This window comes from Passer domesticus, chromosome 11 (assembly GCF_036417665.1).
Source record: "Passer domesticus isolate bPasDom1 chromosome 11, bPasDom1.hap1, whole genome shotgun sequence".
Taxonomy (NCBI): Eukaryota; Metazoa; Chordata; class Aves; order Passeriformes; family Passeridae; genus Passer; species Passer domesticus.
This window is the reverse complement of record NC_087484.1, coordinates 8,362,537-8,385,783: the sequence shown is the minus strand read 5'-3', so window position 1 is coordinate 8,385,783 and position 23,247 is coordinate 8,362,537. Positions and strand designations below refer to the sequence as shown.

Below are 23,247 nucleotides of genomic sequence, written 5' to 3'. Positions count from 1 at the left end.
CTGTGGTGGAGCTCAGCCGCTGCCCGCTGGCTGTGCCCTTCTCCACCTCCAGCCCCACGGTGCTTCAGCTCTGTTTATAAAGTCCTTTTATTAAATTAATATAAAAATCTCTGTATTTACATGGGGAGAGGTGCACGGCAGAGAGGCAGCAGGACCCCCTGTTCCCAGCTATGAGCTGCTGAGCACAGGGGGCAATGCCCACCCATGTCCCCGTGGACACCCCAACCTGATGCCCCTCTCTGCCCCGTGCCACCCTGAGAAGGGACATTGTGGTGCTCATGGAGGGTGTGAGGGCAGTGGCCCTTCTGGGGGCACCAGGGGCTGGGGGGGTACAGAGGTAGCAAAGTGGGAAGCCCCAGGAGCTGGCAGGTCGTTGGGGAGCAGGGGCTGGCTGGGGGGCATTTGGCTGGTCCCCAGCCCAGGGAGGGAGCAGAGGCACTGGATTGCGAGTGCCCGCTCCTGAGCTGAGCCTGGCTCAGCGGGCTCAGGGCGGGCACACCCCAGCACCTGCCAGGGGGCCCTTGTGGCTTCTGGGGACACAGCGGGGTGGATCTCCAGGGTCTCACTGACCCTTGGGGGTGTTGTCATCATCGTCGCCGCCAGGGCCAGCCTCGCGGGGCATGTGGTGGTGCTGGTGGCGGTCCCAGAGCTGGCGCAGGGCGGTGGTGTCGGCCTCGGTGGTGCTGGCGGTGCTGTCGCGGAAGCTGGCGAGCGGCGGGCGCACCTTCACCCCCTTGCCCGTCAGGGAGCCCTCGATGGCCTTGCGCAGCTGCGGGGACCCCAAAGCCATGGGCAGACAGCTCCAGGTGCTGCCCCGTGCCCCTCCAGCCTCCCCGTGCCCTGCTCACCTCCTTGAGGGACACCATGCCCACCAGCCGCCCGATGCTGGTGACGAATGCGTGGTCCAGGCCCAGCAGAGAGAAGATGGTGTGGGTCTGCAGGAAGAGGGGGCTGAGTTGAGGCTCTGGGGGTGGTGGGTGGGGGTCTGCGGTGGGGTGTGGGCGCACCTTGTGCAGCGAGGTGTGCTCCACCAGCTGGAAGGGTGCGGGGTCGATCTTGGCGCTGCTGAAGTCCACCAGCTGGTCCAGCTGCTGTTCCTCCCACTCCAGGATCTGGGGAGGTGCCATTGGGCAGGGTAAGGGGTACGGCCCCCCAACAAGCGCCAGCACGGGCCCTCCTGTCCTCCTTACACCCGGAGTTATGGAGAAACTTGGGTTATCCACCCCCTACCTCCCCACGCCCGCCCCATGCTCTGGCACCCCTTTGGGATATCTGGGATCCCTCTGAGCAGGAGGGTCCTGCCTGTTTCTGCCCAACCCCTTACCTCTGCTGGGGTCATCTTGTCACCCAGAATCATCTCCTCCTGCAAGAGAGGTGTGTTGGAGCGGCCCTGAGGGCGGCAGGCGGTGCCGCTGCGGGCAGGGCGCAGGGGTGCTGCAGGTGCAGGGGTGCTGCAGGTGCAGGGGTGCTGCAGGCGCAGGGGGTGCAGGGGTACCGCGAGGGTGCAGGCAGCACATGCGGGCAGGGCACGGCAGGGTACAGGCAGGGTACAGGCAGCGCACGGGCAGGTCAGCTAACGTGATTGGTTGACAGGACATCGGTCACACCCTGATTGGCCACACTTGGACAAGGCAATCTTGTGATTGGTGGAGAGAATGCAAGGTGTGCCGTGATTGGCTGAGCAAAGTGGGGCAAATCCCGCGGTTGTGATGGCTGGAGGCTCCACATCCCAGTTCCGGGAAGGTTTGGGATGGGGAGGATGCACACCAGGATTGGTTGGACAGAATCTCAACTGTCCAAGATGGACCGCACAGACATAGGCCCAACGTGATTGGCCAAGCAGAATCTTGCCAGGCCCCTGATTGGTTCAGAGAACTCCTGCCAGGCTCTGATTGGCCTGGAGGAGCTGTGCCCAGGCTGCGATTGGCTGCAGCTTACCACAATGGAAATGCGGACGCGTTTGGCCTTTTGATAGGCTGTGCCCTGGGCCTGGCCCGCGGGAGAGACAGCAGTTAGGGGATGGGATGGGATGGGATGGGATGGGATGGGATGGGATGGGATGGGATGGGATGGGATGGGATGGGATGGGATGGGTAGAAATGGGATGGTGTAGAATGGAATGGGTAGAAATGGGATGGGATGGGATGGGATGGGATGGGATGGGAGGATGGGATGGGACGGGATGGGATGGGACAGGATGGGATGCGTAGAAAATGATGGAAAGGGATGGGAAGGGACAGGCAGGGTTGAACAGGAATGGAAAGGGATGTGACAAAAATGGGCAGGGTTAGGAAGGGCCAGACAGGGATGGCAGGGCCAGGCAAGGCCATTCAGGGATGGGAAGGGATGGCAGGGCCAGGCAAGGCCATTCAGGGATAGGAAGGGATGGCAGGGCCAGGCAAGGCCATTCAGGGATAGGAAGGGATGGCAGGGCCAGGCAAGGCCATTCAGGGATGGGAAGGGCTGGGAGGGCCAGGCAAGGCCATTCAGGGATGGGAAGGGATGGGAGGGCCGGGCTCTCACCTCGGTGGGCTCTGTGGCGGCGTTGGCACAGAAGAGGCTCTTGAGGGCGATGCCAGCGTGGTCAGCGCTGCCAGCTGCGGGAGGAGAGGGGGTGTCAGTGGCGGGGACACGGCGGGGCCGGGGGCCCATGCAGACTCACCTGGGGGGCTGTCGGCTGGGCTGCTGGGCACCCGCTTCAGCGCCGGCTTCAGGGGCTTGCGGAGCGCGGGGCGGGCAGGGGTCCCCGAGGAGGTCTCTGTGCTGATCTGGGGGGGGGATGGCGTGGCAGGGTGACAGTGGCAGGGGGCACCCTGCCCGGGCATCCCCCAGACGGCTACACGCCTCACCTGGAAGCGGATGCTGGGGTCGGAGAGCCGGTGCCCGTCCTCGGACAGCGCCTTCTGCCGCAGCGTCATCACCCGGCGCTGGGGACTGAGCTGGCTGCTGAGCAGGGCCCCCACCTGCGTGCGCTCGATGGAGCCCAGCAGGATCATGGACTCTGCCAGGCACAGCAAGGCGCCACGTTGGCTCCTGGTGCTCCCTCTGCCACCCACCCACGGCTGCTGTGGGTGCTGGCAGAGCCCTGCCTGTGTCTCAGTGTCTCACCAGCTGACTCCACCAGTGGCAGGTTCTTCATCTTGGTGCTGTGCAGGACCTGCTGCAGGTCCCGGTACTTGCAGTTGAGGGTGACGTAGCGGATGTCCCTCACCATGATGTCCTCCACCTGCACGTTGTATTTCCTGCCCAGGGACAAGAGCAGTGGCCCCAGAGTGATGCCACCGCCTCCCCTTGTGCCTTGGTGAGGGGTTTGGGGTTGGGACAGGAGACACAAACTCACTCGTGGTGGCCCCAGCCCAGCTCAGGGAGGTAGGGAAGCTTCTTGATACGGATGATGCTGTCGTAGAGGGAGGGCTGGAGGCTCTGGGCGACGGCATTGGCCAGGATGACAGCGATCATGACGGGCAGGATGTGCGAGATCTGCCCCGTCAGCTCGAAGACGATGACGGCCGTGGACACCGTGTGGGTGACAGCACCCGACAGTGCAGCTGCTCCTGCAGCCACAGCCAGGAGAAGGGGGAGAGCCATCAAGTACTGCCCACCAGGCTAGGTCCCCACCCTGGCTTCCCCCCTCTAGGGCATCCACCACATAAGGGGAGCCCTTGGGACCACTCCCAGTGGTGGTACCACTCCCAGTTCCAGGGATCATCACCTCAGCTGCGGGGCAGCATCTCCAAAGGACGCCCACCACGGTGTCCCCATTCCAGCTCAGTGCTTACCCACCACGGCGTAGCCCCCCGGCACGATGCGGTAGATGTTGCTGTCCGTGTGGATGCCATCAGGGAACCAGGCTGCCATGCTCTCCCCCACCAGGCGCCCAAAGGCTGCCCCTGCAGGCAGAGAGGGGCTGGGAATGGGCACAGGGCTCTCCCAGTACCCGGCCCAGCCTCACGCCCTCTCCTCTGCCTGCTGCTGCCAGGGAAGGGGACAAGGGGACATCTGGAGGCACCCCCAGGTGCCCAGTGTGGGCTGAGAGGCGGCTCCCTCCTCCCACTGTGCCCACACAGGGTGCAGGGTCTCACCAATGACGAAGACGGGCATGAAGGCTCCACAGGGCACGGGGATGGTGGTGGCCAAGGCTGACATCCAGAACTGTGGGGCAGACACCCATTAGCTGCCCTCCCTGACCCAGCCCTGCCTCCTGCCCCTGCTGTGACCCTCAGCTGGGTGCTGTGGAGCAGCACGTGGGCACCGCACCCTGCAGTGGGGCATGGGCTCCTCCCAGGGGCACCCTGCCAGCTCCTCCCTGGTGGCACTTGGTGGCATCTGGCCAGCACCTCCCTGGTGGCACCTAGGAGCAACAGCCAGAACCTCCCTGGTGGCATGTTGGTGGCTCCCAGCCAAGATCTCTTTGATGGCGTGCCAGCACCACCCAGCAAACACCTTGGTGGACTCTTGGAGAGCCACCCAGTGCCTTCTGGTGCCACCTTTCTGGTAACAATCTGGCACCTCCCTGATGGCATCCAGAAAATCCTCTCCATAACCTCCTGCTGGTACCTTGGGGATGACAGGGGAAGTAGGCACCCACCTTCATGAGGATGAAGACAACAAGTGTGACGAAGACGTTGGAGCGGGGATGGAGCCAGGCTTCCAGGATGCCCAAGTATTCAAACTCATCATTGATCCCCTGCTTGGCCCACGTCTGGTTGTCAAAGAGTGTCACCAGGGTGTCCTTCTGGGTGAGCTGGTGATGGGCAGGGGTCAGCTGGGGCTTGTGGCGGCCCTGGGGCGGGGACTGGTGTGCCACCCCACGGCGGGTACCTGGCCAGCCATGAACTGTCCAAAGCCGGGCGGGAAGGTCAGCGTGGAGATGATCAACGTCACCAGGGCGGGGAAGAGCAGGCGCCTGGCAGGGTGGCACAGGGCAGGGCGTGATTTTGGTGCAGCCCCAGCTCCACCACCCTGCTGCTGGGGACTGCTGGGCACCTACTTCTTCATGAGGAAGCGGTTGATGGTCTTCTGGCGGCGCATGAACTGCACAATCTTGCGGTTGAGGTAGACAAAGAGGGCGCCCCCGAAGCCGCTGGCGATCCTGGGCAGAGTCAAGGGAAGAGGTGTCCTGCTGCCACCACCAGCACCACCAGTGCCACCCCTGGGCCATGGGATGGGTGCTGGGATGGCCGCACTCACCCGATGACGGCGAAGGCCGGCAGCTCCTGCAGGTCGAAGGGGAAGTCGAGGCGGAAGCGGGTTTTGAACAGTGCCGTGATTGTCTCTGGGGGATGGTGGGGCTCAGTAGGGCTGGGCAGGGGACCCCTGTGCCCTCACCCTGCCTCAGGTACCTTCATCCTTGTTCCAGACAGCAAGGACACGGAAGATGAAGGCGCTGAAGGTGGCAGCGAAGAAGCCGCGCCAGTAGTTGCGGACGGCAAAGAAGGTGGAGGTGACCTCGATGCTGAAGAGGACGCCTGGCATTGGGGGAAGCACACAGGGCAGGTGGAGAAACCTAGGCAGGCCCCTGGTGCCTGGCATGCTTCCCACCCTGAGTCCACACTCGTGCAGAGCCCGCGGGGGTCTGGCTGCCCCACGGACACACTACGGGGAGGTCCAAGGGCTTCCCTGGCAAAGCACGGGGCCGGTGCCAAGCCGAGCCCGCGCGGGCGAGAGGGCAGCACAGGGACGTGGGAGCGACACGAGGGGTGGCACTGGGATGGAGTGGGGTGCACGCAGATGGACAGACAGACAGAGAGGGTTGCAGGCAAAGGGCAAGGAAAGAGTCAGACACGTCACCAACCTACGGGCAGGGCTCAGCGGGGCTGGAGTGGGGAGCTCCCTGGAGCGCAGGGTGGCAGGGGAGAGGACAAGAGCAGACGTTACACATCTGGGAGGGTGCTGCCCGCTCCTCCCTTCCTCCTCCCTGCTGAGCAGCACTGCCCTCTCCCATGCCAGCTGTCCTGGCGGTCCTGCTTGCCTCTCCAGGTGGGCCCTGCTGCCGGGGCGGGAGGTGTGGGGGTTGTGGGGAGGCCCGGGGTGACCCTACCTCCGATGGGGGCGGCGAAGCAGCAGCCAACACCGACAGCGCAGGCAGCTGCCAGCATTTCAATGTTTCTTGCCTCATTCTGTGGGGGAGACAGGAGTGAGTGGGCACTGCCCCCCAGCCCTAGGCACTGCCAAACCTGCTGGTGGGCACGGGTTGATCCTCCTGGGGCCAGCCTGCCTTGCTCACCTCGTAGAAGCCCCCAAAGAGGGAGAGGAAGCGGCTGAGCAAGGTTGCACACATGCTGGCGATGTGGACAAAGGGACCCTGAGAGGACAACAGGAGATTGAGACGCTGCCCTCAGCCTCCCTCCCTGGCCCCCTGCTCACCCTGCCCTGGCACTGCCCTCACCTCCTTGCCCAGGGGCATGCCGCTGCCCAGGGCACACGTCAGGCCGATCACCTTGGCCACAAAGGTCTTGAAGGTGAGGTACTCCTTCAGCACGACGCCCCGCAGGATGGTCTTCATCTCGGGGATCCCTGAGCCTGGAGATGTGGGGACAGCCTTGACCAACAGCCATGAAGGGGGGACACTGCCCCATGGTTCTGGGGGATAACTCTTGATGATTTGCCACACCCCACTGCCACGGGGAGGTCCAGGGACACCTCTTCCCGCAGTACAGGCAGGAACAGCCCCATGATTATGTAGGCACAACTCAACCCACAGCCCCACAGGGACCCCAGTTTCATTGCTCCCAGGAGACCCTCTGAAGATCAGGTCTTAACTTAGGAAGACCCCCAAGTCTGCAAGCCTCACAGCCCAGGAGGAAATCCACCCCTTAACTCACAGGACACTCTCTGAAGACCTCTCTCTCACAGGCCTTAGAAGATCCCCAACCCCATAGCTCAGGATGGCATCCAAACCATAGTCCCTAGGAGACCCTCTGAAGACCAGCCCATATCCCTAGAAAGACTCCCAGGACCTGCAGGGATACACCCAGGCACAGCCCCAGGGAGTGGACACCCTGTTGAGGGTGCAGGCAGCCCCTTGATGCCCTACCCACGGCCTGGGGAGCAAGGATCTGGGTGAAGCCAGCTGAGAAGGTGATGAGCACGGTGGGGTAGGTGACCCAGGCCATGTACTGCAGCAGCACGTTGGTGTCCAGACCCCCGTACATCCACTTCTGAGCTGTGGGAACAGCCAGTCAGAGGGTGGTGGGTGGCAAGGCACACGGCATGGCTCTATGGCATGGCCACCCTGCCCTGCCATGGCCCCAGGAACCCACTGGCACCTCCTACCTTGGAGGCACGTGGCGATGGCGAAATCCATGGCCCAGCTGACCAGTGCCATGACCAGTCCCAGCAGTATGAGGAAGACCCAGTCCTCGCCCACCTTGGAGATGAGGAACCGCTGGCACTGCAAGGCGCAGACTGCGGACACAAGGGCGGGGTCAAGGCTGGATGCCCCAGGGATGGGCACACTGAGGTGGCAGGGGCAGGCTGGCAGCAGCAGAAATGCTCGCAGCCAGCAGCAGCGACCCAGCACAGCTGGCACTGTTTGGTGCAGGAGCACAGCTGTGTCCAGCTGTCACAGCCAGCTGACTCTGCGCAGTCACACTGGGCACGCACCTCCCACCAGCACAGCCTCCCTGGCACGGCCCCAGCTAGAGGGGCTGGGGGCCCCCGGGCCCTGCAGCGTGCCCGGCTATTTCGGGCCATTGTGTCCCTGCTGCCCGCCGGGCAGGTGGCATTGTCCTCGGCGCCGGTGTCCCATGACAGCCAGGGAAACCCTACCCGCGCCACCGCGGCGCGGTGGGCAGCGTGTCCAGACCGTGCTGTGCCCACCCGTGCCCGAATCCCGGTGACCCTTACCACGACAGGGGGCACAGCGGCCCTGGGTGTACTCCAGCAGCTCGGAGGGGCGGCGGGGCACGGCCGCGTCCCCCTCCTGCAGCCGCAGCCGCGCTGCCTCATCCTTGGCAAAGGTGCCCAAGTCCTGCGTGTAACGCCCATACATCTGGGGGAGAAGGACAGGCAGGAGTGTCAGGGAGGCTGGTACCCCAAGCCCTGCACCCCAGCGGGGAAACTGAGTCAGGGCAGCAGTGGGCATACTGGCGTGGCGTGCCAGGTGAGGGAACAGCCACGGCACCCCAAGGCAAAGGGGTGGAGGCAGCTGTGGGAGTGCCCGACTGCCCTCCAGGGCGTGGGAAGGAGCCAGGCAGATAAGGTGAGTGTGGATCAATGGTGATTGTTTTGCCTGCTTGCCCAAAGCAGGCAGCTGAAACGTCGGTACCAGTCTCTGGCCCTGCCCAGGTGCCCCAGGCACTGCAGTGGGGTGGAGGGTGGGGAAGGGCCTCCAGTGATGGGAGCGTGGCCAGCTTGGCCAGGAGACTCAGGGCTGGTACTGGGGTTGTGCTGCAGCTCTGCAGGCACCACACTCCGACACTGCTGAGAGCAAGGCTGGGATACCCCCTCCAAAATGCAGCCTTGGCAGGTCATATGTGACATGAGCTGGCTGGTCTCAGCTGGCAGCAGGGAGGCAAGAGGCCAGTGAGGGCCAGGATGTACCCCCGGTTCCAGGAGAGAGGGAGCACAACATCAATCCCTGGGCTGTGAAGAGGGGATCACATAGGGATCACCCCCCTTTCCTCGGGTGCCTCCTGCCTGGCTGTGGCACGTGGCCTGCCCCTGGCAGGGGGTGGCCCTGGCAGTGCCCCTCATGCTGGCCTGGAGCTCTTTGTGCCCGTCCTCCCCGCTGAGCCGGGGGCATTTGTCCCGCGCTGGCGGGCACTGCCAAGGACTCGGTTGCTTGGTTTCCGCCTCGCTCCCCCCCGCACGACCTGAATGCCAAGCGCCAGAGGTTGGCCCGGCACAAAGGGAGGCTTCAGGACCGTGGGGGCCCTGCCAGGCTCCCTCGTCGGGACAACGTGAGCCCCATGCCGATGGGTGCCCACCCGCCGTGCCGTGCCAGCGCAGCGCGTGGCTGCCCGGCCGGGGCGCAGCCGCCCTGCTCCCCGTGCCCGGGGGCAGCGCCGCGGGTGGGCACCGCGTTCGGCACGTGGGCAGCCCACCCCGGCTGCCCGGGTCCTGCTCACAGCCCCCTGGCCCGCTGGCACACGGCAGCTCCCCTGGGGATGGCGTGAAGGTGCACTTCTGACGGGCAGCGCTCCTGCCCAGGTCCCTTTGGTAGAGAGCAGAAAGCAGCCAGAGCGGCGCCGGGTGGATTCCCTGCTGTCTAATACCCAGGTTGTGCCCAGCAGCGGGAGGGAGGGTGGGGATGCAGGCAGGGACAGGAGGGTGAGCTAAGTTCCTTTGCTGACCCTGTCCTGGCGTGGATTTTCCCCCAAACTCCTGCTCAGCATGGGCTCAGCAGCTCCTTGCCCTGTGAGAAAGGCACGACCACCTTGAGGGGCCAAATCCAGCATCGGCTGCCAGAGGAGGACCCCGGCCCCGCACGGGGTCTTGAATTCAAAGGCTCCCTTCGGAAAAAGCTTGTTTGCTCTGGAAGATGAAATGGGCCGGCACCCCAGGAGTGCTGTCACCCTGCCAAGCACTTGCCTGCCTGGCCCCACTGCTGACCCACGGCCAGCCCAAACCAAGATGCAAGCACCCCCAGGCTGAGTGCCCCCCAAACCAGCTCTGTGTCTACTCCTGGGGCTGTGCCAGGGGCTGCCAGGCTGTCCCCCCAGGTGCTGGGGCACACGGTGGGATGCCCAGTCCCAAGTGCTCCAGCCTGGTTGAGAGGGTGGGATTTGCTCCCCCTCTGCCTCACTTTGGAGCCCACCCCACTTGTAACAACAGGGATGCAAGCAAAGGGGCCATGCCACCCTCCTGCCACCTGCCACCATGTGCCACCCCATGCCACCCCTCTGCCCCATGCCCCAGCCCCACAGGCAGGACATGGGACCCCCGTGGGTGCCCAGTGCTGAGCAGCCACAGCTGCTGTGCCCACAGCCCTGGCATGGCTGTTCGGGCCAGTGGTGGGCTCTCTCCTTCCTCCTCCTCCTCCTCCTCCTCCGCTTGGGTTATTTTTCCACAAAGGCCTTTTGAAACACAAACAGCCCCGGGACTCCGGCCTCTGCCGTGAAGCAGCTGAACAATCACAGTGCCGGGCGGGCAGGGAGCGGGCACAGGGGGGGCTGGCGGGGGGCACTCGGGGACACGGGCACAGGCCAAGGCCACTGTGCTGGTGCTGAGCTGCTGCGCTGCAGGCACCGGCTGTGCCACAGCCCCCGGGGCTCTGCCAGCCCGCGGCGCCTGCTGTGCCCGGGCGATGCTGCGCCTGGGCGCTGGCATCTGCTGCTGCCGTGTCCCCGTGCCAGCCTGTCCCACAGCACTCAGCTGGCCTGGCAGTGGTGCCCACCTCCTCATGGCCACTGCCAGCCATCCTCCTCCCCCAGATTTCCCCTAGGGGAGGTTTTTAAAGGTGAGGGTTTGGGGGGTCCTCTGGGCTGGCAGTGGGCAGGCAGAAGCCAGGGGCTGTGTGTCACGCTGCCCGTCTTAGCCAGGCTCTAATCACCCTGAGCTGCTCTGCAGTGAACAAGGGCAGTTTGTCAAGCTTAATCCCCCCCACGGGGCCCATTGCTCCCTGCCACGACAGCCTGGCATGGGGGGGACACTGGGCCTGATGTGCACCCCAGCACCCTTGGCATGCCAGGGGTTCCCACAAACACCTGCCCAGCATGGGGACCCCAGGGAGACCTTGAGTTGTGGGCCTCAACACCCACGGCATCCTGGGGCTGGTGAAATCTGGGGAGGGGAAAGGCATGTGGACGTAGCTGGGCACAACCCTGCAGCCTGGCTGTGATGACATGGCTGTGAGCACAAGCAGCGAGAGCTGTCCCCGAGCTGTCCAGCTCACACCAGCCCATGCCAGGCTCCAGCTGGATCCATCCTGGCAGGTGCTGGCAGGAGCTGGTGGTGCCTCAGATGCGCTGGGTAGGGCTGGGCACTCCTCCTGCCCAGCACGTGCCCGGGCAGCTCCCAAAACGCAGGTGTGAGGCTAGAGGACAGGAGCCCGCACCCAGCCTCGCCCACGAGCCCCAGGCGCTCCCACGAGCCTCAGAGAGCCCAGAGGCCACGGGGATGGGCACCACGGAGCACCCGGGGCACGGGTGCTACCCTGCCCAAAGAAAAGGAGGGCAAAGTCTGCCGGTGCCGAGCGCGGCTGCCCCGATGCCAGCCCAGCCTGCCTCTCTCCTCACGCGCTGCCGCAGGCTCCTCCGCCCGGTGCCCGCCTGGCGTGGCCTCTCTGCTCACCCACCGTGACCAGGGCGCCCAGGGGGGCCCGGAGCTGGCGGCAGGGAGCGGCACCGCCACCATTCACCCCTGTTCCTGCCCCCGAGTGCTCCCTGACTCAGCCCTGCCGGGAAGGACCGGGGGTCAGCGAGGTCGTGGAGATGACGGCACAGCCGGGGCTCCCAGGGCCGGCTGGTGCCCTGCAGCCACCTGGCAGCGCAGCCTGGGGTGGGCACTGAGGGGCAGCGCCAGCAGCAAGGTTTGGGAGCTGGGAAAGGCACTGCCGAGGGTACGCAGAGCAGCAGTGCCCTGACGCTGCCCGTGCTGGGTGGGTAAGGCTCAGCAGAGCCTGCCCCGCACACACGGCCGGCTCAGGCTCCCTGGGGCAGCCGTGGGCACAGCTCTGTGGCCACGCAGTCCCTGCTTCCCTGCACACCCTGCCTGTCCGAATGCCTTTGCCAGGGCAAAGTACCGTCCGCCCCGGGCACCGTCCCAAGCGGAGGCCAGGGAAAAGAACCTTTGCCCGTGATGTCTGAGGGCCGTGGGCAGCGGAGTGGCTGGGAAAACAGCGGGGAAGGAAGACACCCCAGGACAATGGGACACCCTGGTGCCACTGGGGAGGCCTCTGAGGCAAAGGAGCTGTAAACACGGGACTAAGGTTGCGGGCAGGGGAGATAGCGTATCTCGGGGCAGAGGGCCGGGACAGGCAGTGCGGGCAGAGCTGCGTGCCCGCCTGGCGCCTCTGGCAGCCCCGCCAGAGGCTTCCAGAGGAGAAGGGTGCTCCCTTCCCAGGGGAGAGGGGGGCTGCCAGGGGAGTGAGGTGTGCGCACAAATCCTGCCCTGGGGGCTCAGCCAGGCGCCTCCACAGCCGGAGGGGGCCGGGGGTGCCATCCCAAGCGAAGGCAGCATCCCCGACAGGGCACGGCAGAGTTCTGCCGCCCCGAGCAGGGCAGCGCCCCCCGACCCCCAAAGCCCCCGCGTGTTCCATCGCGTCCCGTGCCACACCGGTGCCCGGTGCCCGCCCGGTGCCCCCGGTACTCACCAGGGTCTGCTCATATTGCAGCGCCCGCTGCGCCTCGCTCTCGGAGGCCATGGTGCCGCCGCTGCCGCCGCTCCGCTCCGCGCCGTCCCGGTGCCGGTGCCGCTGCCGGTGCCCGCGGCGGCCGCGGCTCCTCCCGGACCGCGCGGGGCGGGCCCGGGGCACTGCCCGGGGGAGGGATCGGCCGCGCTCCGCCTCCGCCGGTAGCGCCCGGCACCGGCGGCGCCCGTTACCGGACCGGCGGCTCCCGGTACCGGACCGGCGGCTCCCGGTACCGGACCGGCAGCGCTGCGCACCCAGCGCCCGGCTGGGTCAAGAGGAGTCCGGCCGGAAACTCCGGCCTGTGGCGGGACCCCATCCACCGTGGCCTTTGCCCAGGATGGCACCCCTGGGCAAGCGGCGGCGCAGGTGAGGGTGACAGCTGCCGTGGGTGACATGGGCACGGGCCACCTTCCCGGGACACCCTGCTCCCTCTTCCCGCAGGTACAGGGGCTGGCGTGGGGCTGGGCGCTGCTTCCCTCTGGGTTTCCCCGCTCAGATGTGGGATGACAGTGCCAAACCCTGCAGGTGGCCATGCCCGGCTGGGGGACAGATTGGTGGGGGCAGAGTGCCTCAGGTCTGTCTCGTCATGAAGGGCAGGGGGGGACCTGTCGATGCCCGAGGAGCGCAGGGCACCTTGGCACTGTGGGGACTTCACCAGGCAAAGCTGTCAGAGAGCTCATCCTTACCGTGATGCTGCTCAGCGTCCCGGGACTGCCAGCCCCAGCCAGAGAGGTGGGCTCCAGTCTTCCTTGCTGAGCTCGCTGGGCAGCAGGGGCTCAGTCCTCTCCAGAGAGGCACACGGGTCGAGCTTGGCACCAGCAATCCTTGGGGAAGGAGCTCTGGCATGGCAGGCTGGCTGCCCCACCACCGCCACGGGCTCAGGGGCGACGCAGGCAGCTGGCAGGGCCACGCTCACCCTCCTGCCCAGGGCACAGGATGGCACTTTTGTGGCAGGAGCTGGGTGCAGGGAAAGCCAGAGCTGTGGCACTGCTGGGCTGATGCTGCGGGATCAGGAACGGGCTGGTTCTCACTGCCCAGGTGCCACCCTCTGGTTTGACGTCGGAACCCTCCAGGGTGGGTGACATGGCTGGGCTGGGGGCTGGGAGATCTCCTGTGCCAGTCTGGGAGGGGTCATTGGCCGACATGAACCAGTTTGAGGCAGGGAGGTGACAAAATGGGTTCCCGCTCATTGTATCCCCAGGCACGGAGCTCCCTCTTGCTCGTCAGCTCCTGGCACTGCCCCGTGGCAGCAGGGATGTTCATCCGGAGGGAAAGCCCTGTGCCAGGGCACGTGCTCTGCCCACTGCCACCAGTGTGCCTGGCTGTGGGCCACCAGCATGCTGCAAGGCCACCACAGGTGATGCCACCCTGCTGGCACAGGTGCCCGCGTGGCTGTGGGGGCGTGCAGGGCAGGACACCCAGCTCAGCATGCAGCCCTCTGTCCCAGCCCAGTGTGCCCCAGTGCCATCCTTGTATTGCTCTAGCACTGCTCCAATGTAGCCTAGTGCCACCCTGGCTGCAGCCCCAGTACAGGCTAACACTGGCCCATACGGTGTCGTGGCTGTGCCACCATCCCTTGCTGCCATCCCAGTAGAGCCCAGTGTTACTTTCCCTACAGCTCTGGCACTGTTCCAGTATAGCCCAGTACAGCTCTGACTGTCCCAGTCATCCCAGTGTATACCAGCAGGGGACAAATGGCCCCAGAGATCCCTCAGGGGGTCAGAGGGCAGGTGGCACATTGGGTCTCCCGTGGGCCCCACGAGGTGTTAGCCCAGTGCAGCTGTACCGGGGTCAGGGGCGTTGTGCTGCCCCAGAGCACGCACAGGGCTCTGCCCTGCACAGCCATGGGCGCCTGTGCCCAGCCCTGGCACGAGCTGGTTATGGGTGCTGCAGGACAAAAGCTTCCATGGGTGGCAGCCAGGCTGGGGCCCCAGGCTGGGCTCTTTTTGTCACCGTGGAGGTGTGAGGAACAGAGTCCTGCCGTCCCTGTGCTAGCAGGCTCCATCACCAAGCACTTGTTGGCAGCCTCCACCCTGGGCAGGGGTTGGCATCGTGGCTCCAGCTGTGGGCACTGTACAGTGCTCTGGTCTTCTCCAGTGCCACCCCACAGCCCATAGGGGTGTCCTCATCCTGGCATCGGCTTTCACACCCCATATCCCCAAATATACACCCCCAACCCCAGCAATGCCAAGGCCTGCAAGTCCCCCATGGGATGCAAGGGCACAGCCCTGTGCCTGCTGCTGCCAGGAAGAGACAGGAACCAGGTGGGCAATAGCTCTGGTTTTAATAAATACATCTTGACCTCCATCCACTGGCACCATAAATTATGTGAGAAACCCGGCCGAGACAGGGTGGGTGCAGCGAACAGGGGCCAGAAGGACTTTACACTATGTACAACGTGGGCACGGTGCCCGCCGGCCAGGGGGGCTCGGGGTGCCAGGGCAGCGGTGCCCCGGCCTCCACGAGCCTGGCCACTGCCCCCTGGCACCAGTGGGTAGGGCAGTGCTGGCATTGCAGTCGTGCTGAGATGGGGTGCCCAGGCTGGGGGCCAGGCCTGTGCACCCCGCTGTGCTCCTCTGTGCCCCCCGCCCCGCACGGGCAGGGGCAATAAGCAGTGGGACCCCCAGTGCCACCCAGTGCTGCCGCGTGCTTGCCCAGCTCTGGGCAGCAGCCACTGCTCAGTGGCTCCGTGACTCCAGCTTGGCATCGTGGACCTTCTCCCGTGCATCTGAGGGGGCATCAAGGGCTGGGGGAGGAAAGTGTGGCTGAGATGGGCACAGGGGGTGCCAGGAGGGCACTCGGGGTGGTTGTGCCAGCCCTGGCTCAGCACCAAGGAGAGCAGGAGGTGCAGGGGCTGCCACGGGGTGTTTGGGCAGTGTGTGAGCACTGCACTCACCACGGCACTTGGCACAGCAGGGGTTGTCCCTCGTGGCAGGGCTGGCGCAGGCGGATGGGGGGCACTCCTGGCGCTGGCAGTGCGTCTCCCCGGACTGGGAGCAGAAAGAGGGGCTGGGCACCAGCGTGGGGGGACAGCAGCTCCTCAGGTGCGCTGGCTGTCCGGGCTGCTGCTCCCCCACCCATTCCCACAGCCCTGGGGACTGGCACAGCGGCGCCTTCCCTTCCCCTGGAGCTGCCCTAGGCTGGCACACTCACCACACACCAGCAGAGGATACACTTCATTTCTCCAAAGGGGGGCACAGAGGGGTGCCAGCTCTCGTTGTTGAGGTACCAGCGGCGGCCGAAGCGGCACGCCCGCGGCGCGTCTGCCTGCATGGAGTCAGCCAGCTCGGGGACACTCTTCTCTGGGGCTGCAGGAGAGGGCACTGGGAGATGCCCGCCTGTGGCATTGCCCGTGGGGGCACACAGGAGCTACGCAGGGAGCATGGGGGGCAGGAGCGGGGGGCGGGTACCTGGGCACTGCTTGCAGCAGTCAGAGGGGCTGGCGCGCACGGGGTTGGCACAGGTGAGCCGTGGGCACTGCACCTTCTCGCAGTGCACTTCACCTGTGGTGCCCTGCGGGGAGGGCACAGGACAGTCAGCTCCCCATGCCCTGCTTTGAGCCTCAGCTACAGTGCCTGGGAACTGAGAGCACCCACAGGTGCCAGACCAGGCTGGGGGGCAAGTCTGGAACCCACACCCACCTTGCAGGTACAAATGGCACATTTGATGAGGCCAAACGGGGGCACGACAGGGTGCCAGCGAGTGCCAGAGCCTCGCCATGTCTTGTCGCCGTCGAAGTAGCAGCCTGGAAGAGGAAGAAGAAGAGGAAGAAGAAGAAGAGGAAGTTACAGCCCTTGTGACTCAGCCTTTGCAGAGCTGCCCCTCAGCCCGTGCCCACAAGGACTCACCCTCGCTGCTGTCCCGTGCCCGCTCCAGCTTCAGCTCTTCCTGCTCTGTCTTCTTCTCTGCAAGGAAGAGGGGGGCCATGAGGGGGTGCACACGGTGCCAGCAGCGAGGTCTCCAGAAGGGACCCCTGCCTTGTTTTCACAAGAAGCCCCCAGCCCAGCCCCCAGGTACCTTCACAGATGGGGCAGCACAGCTCCTCGGGGTGCACCTGGTGGGTGCAGTTGAGGGGCTGGCACAAGATGGGGTCGCAGATCACTGTGCGCTTCTGGGGACAGCAGAGATGGGGCTCATTAGAGAGGGGCATTACTGATGGGTGCTGCCCCTTCAGCACAACCCCCAGCTCGTACCTGGCAGCTGCAGATAGAGCACTTCTTGTCGTAGTCAGGTGCCCAGCGGGTGCCATGTGCCCGGTGCTGACCCTCAAAGAAGCAGGAGTTGGGGTCCTTCTTCAGCTGCTCCAGGTCCCTGCTCTTGGTGCTCTCAGAGAGCTCAGCCTGCCCCAGGGACTCCCCTGGTGCCAGGCGGGTCCCCCCTGCATGGCACTGGTTGGGAATGTGCACCTGGAGGGGGCAATGAGCAGATCACTTCCCGTGCCGATGCCTGGCTGCCTTCCATGGTCAGGCTGGTGAAGGAACCACCCACGACCACAAAACACGTCAGGCTGTACTGCAGGGACCTGGCACCAGAGCGATCCTGTGCCCTTCACCCTGCTCCAGGCAGTGCCACCGGCCGCAGGCAGCAGTGGGGTGGGGGGGGTGCCCTGCCCCAGTGGGGACCTACCCGTCCCCGCATCTCCCCGTTGGGGTGTGCTTTGGTGCTGACTTGCAGGAAGGCAGTGCCCTGGGCCAGGTGCTGCAGCAGGTCGGCGTCCAGGTCCTTCACCACGCCCTGAGCCTGTGGTGGCGAGAGGGGCACCAGGGTGGGGGTGAGGTCTGGCCCAGCCCCTGCTGAGTGGTGCCCTGGCCGGGTGCCCACCTCACCTCAGTGCTGTAGAAGCCCTTGAGCAGGCGCTTGTGCTGGTGGGGGCGGGTGCCCATGTCCCCCAGCTCGGCCACCCCGTGGATGTGGGCACTGACGGTGCCGTCGCTCGGCCGTCCCAGCCCCGCCACTGAGATCTCGTAGTGCAGGTGGCAGTGCTCGTCCAGCGAGAGCCAGGCATGCCCCCCGGCGCCGCTGAGCACAGCGGGGGACACCAGCTGCCCTGCCAGCGCCACGGGCATCTCTGTGCACAGACAGGGACCGTGGCAGGGTGTGGGTGCTGTGTGGGAGGGCTGCCCCACTGCCCCCATCACCACCCCACGTGTCCCCGGTACCTGTGTAGCGGGCGAGCAGTCCACTGTAGGGCAGGGAGATGATCTGGCCCCGCAGCTCACCCTCTGCCCAGTCTTTGGTGGCCACGTTGAGGAAGAGCTCGTTTTGTAGAAGCATGTGGGCATCGCGGGCGCTGGGGCTCTGCCAGGCACCCCAGGCCTGCCACCAGTGGGAGACCATGCAGGTTGGGACAGGGACTCACCCCAAGTCCCCACGCCATCCCTCCCAGCCTCAGCTAGTGCTCACCAGCCCGTCCTTGTAGCTGGGTGTCATGTCAAACAGGATGTTCCTCTTGCTTTTCCGCCGGGGTTTGGTCTCCAGTGTGATGCCCACCACCTCGCTGGCAGTGCCCACCACCTGCACCTGTGGGTGGGGTGCCAAAGGGCAGAGTCAGGGTGGCACATACACCTGGGACCCTCGGGAGGCAGATGGGTGCCCACCACTCACCTGGTACTCCAGGGTGCCGTTCTCATGCAGCGCCAGCTTGGCTGAGCCCACGGCCCCGGTCTTGGTCGGCAGCAAAGCGTCCGCTCCGCACAGCACACTTTGGATGGCTTCAGCCCGGGGAGAGAGGCACAAGGGTGGGTGAGACTGGCACGGGGCTGAGCACAGCGATCCCCCTGCAGCCCAGCGTGCCTGCCCTGTGCTCACTGTCGCAGCTGCGGCGGGTGGTGATGGTGCCAGCCAGCTGGCGTGCGTGCCGGCCCTCCGTCTCAGCCACGATGCGGAGCTGCCCCTGCACCAGCCACTGCAGCTCCTGGGCAGACAGATCACTCAGCACCTCTGCAAAGTCGGGGTCCTGGCAGGGGGGATAGAGTGCCGTGGGTCAGCCCTGGTGCTCTGGGCACCGTGGCTGCCAGGGCCTGTGGGGGCAGAAAAGGCTTTACCTGCACAGTGATGTTGGCGCGCACCTCGCGCAGCGTCTGTCCCTGGTGCAGGATGCGGACCCTCAGCGGGACCCACGGGGACTCTGGACATGGCAGAGGGGAGTGAACCCACTGGACCAGGGGTCTGCAACCACCTCAAACCTACACCTCTGTGCCTACCACCTCCAAACCCCTGGCATTTTTTGCCTGTTGCCTGCCCCTGTGTGCCTGGGCCCTCATCATTCCCTCCAGCATGCCCTAAATCCTTGCAAACCCACATTGCAAACCTGTGCTTCTTACACAATGACCCTCACACCCCATATGCTCTGCAGCACCCCCAGCCCACCTGCACAGGTGCACACCATCCCCTCCCCACCAGGCACACCCCAAATCACACAACATACAATGTATGCACACCTCACCCTCCACCCCACCCCACAGACAGCCCCTGCACCCACCCTGAGCCGCACACCCAGCCCAGCCACCCGTCCTGCCCCCACAGATGCTGACCCATGCATCCTGAGCCGCAGACATGCCATGCACTCCTTCAGGTCTATGCAGCCCCCTCTGGGCAGTGCCTCCCCCCCTTCCCTGCCCGCCCTCACCCCTTGCTCCAGGCTCCAGCAGTCCCCGGGCCATGAGGATGAAGTGCAGGTTGTTCTCTGTGTCACTCAGTGTCAGCATGGCCATGCCCCCAGCACCCAAGTGCAAGGGGTTTGACGAGGTCAGGATGGCACCGAATGTCTCTGTGCAGGGACAGGGGCGTGAGGGACATTCTGGTGGGCACTCACTGGGTGTGCATGCGGGAGCTGGACTCACCTGCAAAGAGCGCCCGGTGCTTGAGGATGTGCCCGTGGACCTCTCCGGAGGGCTGTGCCCGGGTGATGAGGGACACCCGGAGCTGCTCCCCCCGCAGCAGCTGCACGTTGGCTTTGGACACCGTCCTCCACATTCCGCAGAGCTGTGGGTGATGGAGGGAAGGGCTGGGCGGTGGCTTCCACAAGCCCAGCAGGGGTCGGAAGGGGCACCGTGCCCCCTGCCCTCCCCGCCCCTCTCACCATGCCATCCTCGGGGGCAGCGCTCTTCTGCACGGGGTGTTCAAACAGCACGTTACCCTCGGGGTCACTGAAACGCACCCGGCTCGGCCGCCCCAGCCTGCGAGCATCCGGGGGTGAGCGAGGGCCACGTACCTGCCCTCCCCGCCCCCGGCACCGCCCTCACTCAGCATCGGGCGCAGGGTGTGTCAGGGAGGGCAGAGGGGGTCACCGGGGCCTTGGGGTGGCCAGGAGAAGGAAGAGTTCTCCTGGGGTGCCGAGTGCTAGGCTCTGCCCGCCCGTTCCAGGACTAGCCCAACACTGCTGTCCTGCCCATGCCAGCTTGGCACAGATTCTCTGGGCTCCCCTGTCCTGGAGTGGTGTCGAACTGGCACAAAGCAGGATGAGGGTCTCTGCCGGGAAAGGCACCGTGGCAGGACCCGCTGGGAGCTGTGCTCACGCTGTAAATAAGGAGCATTTTCGGCTCCGCTTGGCTCCCCCTGTCAGAGCTGGAAATTAGTCACCACTTTACTATGCAAAGGGGCCTGGAAGCGAGGAAGAGCAGAAGAAACTGGAGCGGGAAGGAGGGAGGGAGAGGAGAGGCTGTGCTGCTGGCGGGCATCCAGGGAGGGCATGGCAAGGATGGGGAGCCCTGGCAGCAGTGCCAAGGCACTGCCCCCCGGCAGAGCCTGCAGGGTGGCACAGCAGTTCTGCCAGCTGCACCCACGGGAGCCCTGGAACCGTTCCCGTTTGTTTCCAGTCCAGATCTGGAGGCAATTGGGTGAGGCTGGGCCGACACTGTGGGTGTGCCGAAATTCTGGCTGCTGACCTAGGCTGGAGCCCAGCACACTGCCCCCCCGTCTCCAAATCTCTTGCTCTGTCAGTGCAAGGCTCTGGCACCATGGGGGGATGTCAGAAAGGAAACTGAGGCACAAGCACGGTTGCATCCCCCCTTTTCCAGCGAGCTGCCTGCTGTGGCAGGCTGGACAGGGGGCAGGGCTCACCGCTCGTAGCTGATGGAGAAGAGCAGGGAGGAGCGCAGCAGGGTGAAGCGAGCCTTGGCCACGGCGCTGGATGTGGGGTGCCACGGCTCTGGGCCACTCGTCAGCAAGGCCACAAACTCTGGGGAGGAGATGCTGCTGCTGAGGGGGAGCACGGGGGCTGCCCCACGCTGCTGCTGCTGCCTGGGGGGGTGGCTCACCTGTGCGGGCGTCATCGCGAGCCAGGCCCTCAGAGCTGAGGTAGGAGCGGTCGTTGTAGGGCTTGTCCAAGTCATCCTCCTTGTCCTGGAAGTACTCCAAGGTGTCAAATCGGAGCGCAGGGCTCTTCTCTGGTGGGCCTGGCAAGGTTGGTATGGGGTAGACACAGAGGAGACCATCACACCAGGCTGCTTGTGCCCAAGAGCTTGGGGTGAGGGACAATAATAAATCGCCCCGTTTGTGACAGACCAAGATGTGCCCTGTGAATCACTATGGGCTCTTAGCTGGGGCATGCTGTGCACAGGCACAAGGACATGCACAGCATTCAGCCCTGTGTGCCTTCCCTGCACTCCTTTCAGGCTGTTCCCACCAGGGCTTTCCCCTGCCCATCTATCATGGGCACTGGTGACTTTCATAACAAACTGACCAGCCCTCTTAGGGGGGTGTGCAGTGCCCCCTTTCCCAGGCCAGCGGGGGATCCTGGGGGGCTGCTGGGGGCTCCCTGCAGAGAAGCACCCACTGTCCTCACCTTTGGGGCAGGTGTGGCAGCAGTGTCCCGGCAGCAGCGTGGCCCGGGGACAGGTAGGCACGGGGCAGTCCTGCTTCAGGTTTTTGCAGTTCACTTTCCCCACGGGCTTCCCCCGGTGGTTCCTCTGTTGTGGGGGCCAAGAAGACCCCAGGAGAGCCGTGCCAAGGTGTGCCAGCACAGCATGCGAGGGCATGCCCCGTCTTTTTCCATCTGGAGCCCTGGACACCTTGCAGAGTCCCCAGATGCCTGCACGGCAGCCAAAGCAGGGCCCCCTCCCCGCAGCCCCCAGCCTCCCGAGCAGCTGTGCGTGGCCCGCTCGGGGAGCTGCTCGGAGGGAGGAAGGGGGCCGGAGGCCATCCCCGAGGAGGGGGAGGAAGAATGAAGCCTGATCCTTTAAACCCCCCTTCTCCTCCCCCCTGCCGCGGGGGAGGACATCCAGGTGTCCGGCTGGCTGAAGGGATCCCGCTTCCCTCTTCCATGGGAATGAGGGGAGTGGATTGAACAGAGGGGTCAAGCTCCCTCCTTGCCAGCCCCCTCCCCAGCCAGCCCGGCTCCCGGGGGGTCTCCCAGGGAAAGGGGAGCGTGGGGGCACTCACCGGCTCGCAGTGACAGATAACGCAGTGCATCACCCCGAAGGGCTCCCCCAGGTCCGGGTGCCACGTCTCCTCCAGAGCATAGAAGTGCCCCCCGAAGGCGCAGCCTGCGGAGAGCCCACCGCCCCCCGCCGCCGTCCCCGGTCAGCTCCGGGCCGCGGGCACCCCCCTGCCGCAGCCCCGCACCGGCGGCACCGCCCCGCCGCCCGCCGCGCTCCCGGTGCCGGTCCCAGTGCCGGTCCCGGCCAGCCGGGGGGCCCGGGGCGGATCGCGGGGTGCCAGAGAAGGGGGGTGCAGGCACGGACGGGGGTGCGGGCGGCAGGGAGGGGGTGCCCGAGGCGGGATGCGTGTCGGGGGCGCGGCAGCGGCTTGCACAGGACCGGGGGTGCGCGGAGCGGGGGAGGGAAGGGCGGAGGGCAGGGGGCTCCTACCTGCCGCCCCGCCGGGGGGCAGCGGGTCCGTGTCGGGCCGGATGGGCAGGGCGAGCTTGGGGCGGGCGGCGCGGCCGGGCAGCGGCCGGAGCGGGAGCAGGGCGAGCAGCAGCAGCGCGGCGGCGCGCATGGTGCCGGCCGGCCGGGGCGGGCGGACCGGGACCGGAGGCGGCGGCGGGGAGGGGGGGCCGGGCGCTGCCGGGCGCTGCCGCCGCCTCTGCCCGGCTGCCGGCTCCGGCTCCGCTTTATAGGCGGCGGCATGGGCAAGCGGGAGCTGCGAGCCCTGTGCAAACAAAGGCCCCGCTAATGAGGCGCAGGCAGCGGCCGGCCGGGGGGGGATGCGCCCCCCGCCGCGCTCCGACCCCCCCACATATCCCCGGGCCCCGGGCCCGCCTGGCACGGGACGTCCTGTCCCGTCCCGTCCTGCGGCACCCGGGGCACGCGGCTGCCCCGCCGGGCACGGGGTACCCCGCACTCGGGATGTCCTGGGGTCCCCCCCGTTCATTGCTCCCCCTCTCCCCGGCATGCGGTTCCCCAGAGGGCAGAGCATCCTTACTCACATGCCAGCCCCGGGGCATGGGGAATCCCGAGGAATGGAGGTTGGAACTAGGTGGTGTTTACGGTCCTTTGCAGCCCCGAGCAGTCTGTGATACGATTCTATGATATAACCCTCCCTCAGAGCATCGGGCACCCTCGGGTTTTGGGCATCCTGGGGACACCCCCTCCCAATTCACACAGCACCCTCTGGGATATGAGGCACTGTGGAGACAACACCACCACCATCCACACCCCTTCCACGGAGCTTGGCGTGCTCCTGAGCCCTGGACATCCCGGCTATGCCCCCATTCACATTCCCCTCTTCAAGGGTGTGAGCCCCACAGGAGTCTCCCCATCTGGATAAGCCCCCTCGTGAATAAGGCATTTGCAGGGCACACCCGTTCAGATGCCCATCTCCTCAATCTGTGCACAGAGCATCCTGGCATCCCCACAGTCCACCTTCAGCCATGAGCTCTTCCAGGGCTCATTGCCCCCCACTCCTCAGGCATGAGACATCCTGGGGACCACTCCATCCACTCAGTCTGCTCCCAGGCCCTTGGCACCCCAGGACACAGGGCACTGCAAGGCATGTCCATCCGCTGTTCC

At 65.7% G+C, this 23,247-nt stretch overlaps 2 protein-coding genes across 3 annotated transcripts; both read right to left on the bottom strand.

Moving 5' to 3' along the window:
* Nucleotides 1-69: 69 nt before the first annotated feature.
* CLCN2 (chloride voltage-gated channel 2) lies at nt 70-12,416 on the bottom strand. Of its 2 annotated transcripts, XM_064385420.1 has the most exons (24): nt 12,257-12,416; nt 7,849-7,993; nt 7,276-7,407; nt 7,037-7,165; nt 6,389-6,522; nt 6,227-6,304; nt 6,041-6,119; nt 5,343-5,468; nt 5,191-5,275; nt 4,991-5,092; nt 4,822-4,906; nt 4,589-4,744; nt 4,083-4,152; nt 3,780-3,890; nt 3,341-3,554; nt 3,109-3,242; nt 2,850-3,001; nt 2,663-2,768; nt 2,524-2,597; nt 1,939-1,989; nt 1,325-1,363; nt 1,008-1,112; nt 849-935; nt 70-769 (listed from the first exon to the last, which is right to left on the bottom strand). In XM_064385420.1, the coding sequence occupies exons 1-24, from the start codon at nt 12,305-12,307 to the stop codon at nt 563-565; spliced, it is 2,652 nt and encodes an 883-aa protein (XP_064241490.1). In that variant the 5' UTR covers nt 12,308-12,416; the 3' UTR covers nt 70-562. The 2 variants fall into 2 exon arrangements, with proteins under 2 accessions (XP_064241490.1, XP_064241492.1); XM_064385422.1 differs by lacking the exon at nt 1,939-1,989.
* A 2,150-nt stretch (nt 12,417-14,566) lies between these two features.
* Nucleotides 14,567-22,870, bottom strand: CHRD (chordin). Its single transcript, XM_064385419.1, has 24 exons — nt 22,665-22,870; nt 22,105-22,387; nt 21,677-21,780; nt 21,081-21,204; nt 20,554-20,691; nt 20,357-20,474; nt 19,377-19,473; nt 19,138-19,279; nt 18,924-19,064; nt 18,340-18,422; nt 18,104-18,251; nt 17,900-18,006; nt 17,699-17,815; nt 17,455-17,611; nt 17,122-17,363; nt 16,922-17,035; nt 16,489-16,701; nt 16,313-16,406; nt 16,144-16,200; nt 15,937-16,040; nt 15,706-15,808; nt 15,449-15,603; nt 15,192-15,285; nt 14,567-15,041 (listed from the first exon to the last, which is right to left on the bottom strand). The coding sequence occupies exons 1-24, from the start codon at nt 22,680-22,682 to the stop codon at nt 14,974-14,976; spliced, it is 3,021 nt and encodes a 1,006-aa protein (XP_064241489.1). The 5' UTR covers nt 22,683-22,870; the 3' UTR covers nt 14,567-14,973.
* Nucleotides 22,871-23,247: the final 377 nt, after the last annotated feature.

What these genes read in the sequence shown, in the direction of transcription:
- CLCN2 (XM_064385420.1), bottom strand. Translation starts at nt 12,307, where the DNA reads ATGGCCTCCGAGAGCGAGGCGCAGCGGGCGCTGCAATATGAGCAGACC. An exon ending in CCTTGCTCCCCAGGCCGTGG is followed by an intron (nt 6,523 to 7,036) that starts GTAGGGCATCAA and finishes CCACATCTCCAG; the next exon opens with GCTCAGGGATCCCCGAGATG. An exon ending in ACAAGATGACCCCAGCAGAG is followed by an intron (nt 1,113 to 1,324) that starts GTAAGGGGTTGG and finishes GCACCTCCCCAG; the next exon opens with ATCCTGGAGTGGGAGGAACA.
- CHRD (XM_064385419.1), bottom strand. An exon ending in CTGCTGCAAGCAGTGCCCAG is followed by an intron (nt 15,604 to 15,705) that starts GTACCCGCCCCC and finishes CCTCTCCTGCAG; the next exon opens with CCCCAGAGAAGAGTGTCCCC. An exon ending in CTGCTGTGCCAAGTGCCGTG is followed by an intron (nt 15,042 to 15,191) that starts GTGAGTGCAGTG and finishes TTCCTCCCCCAG; the next exon opens with CCCTTGATGCCCCCTCAGAT.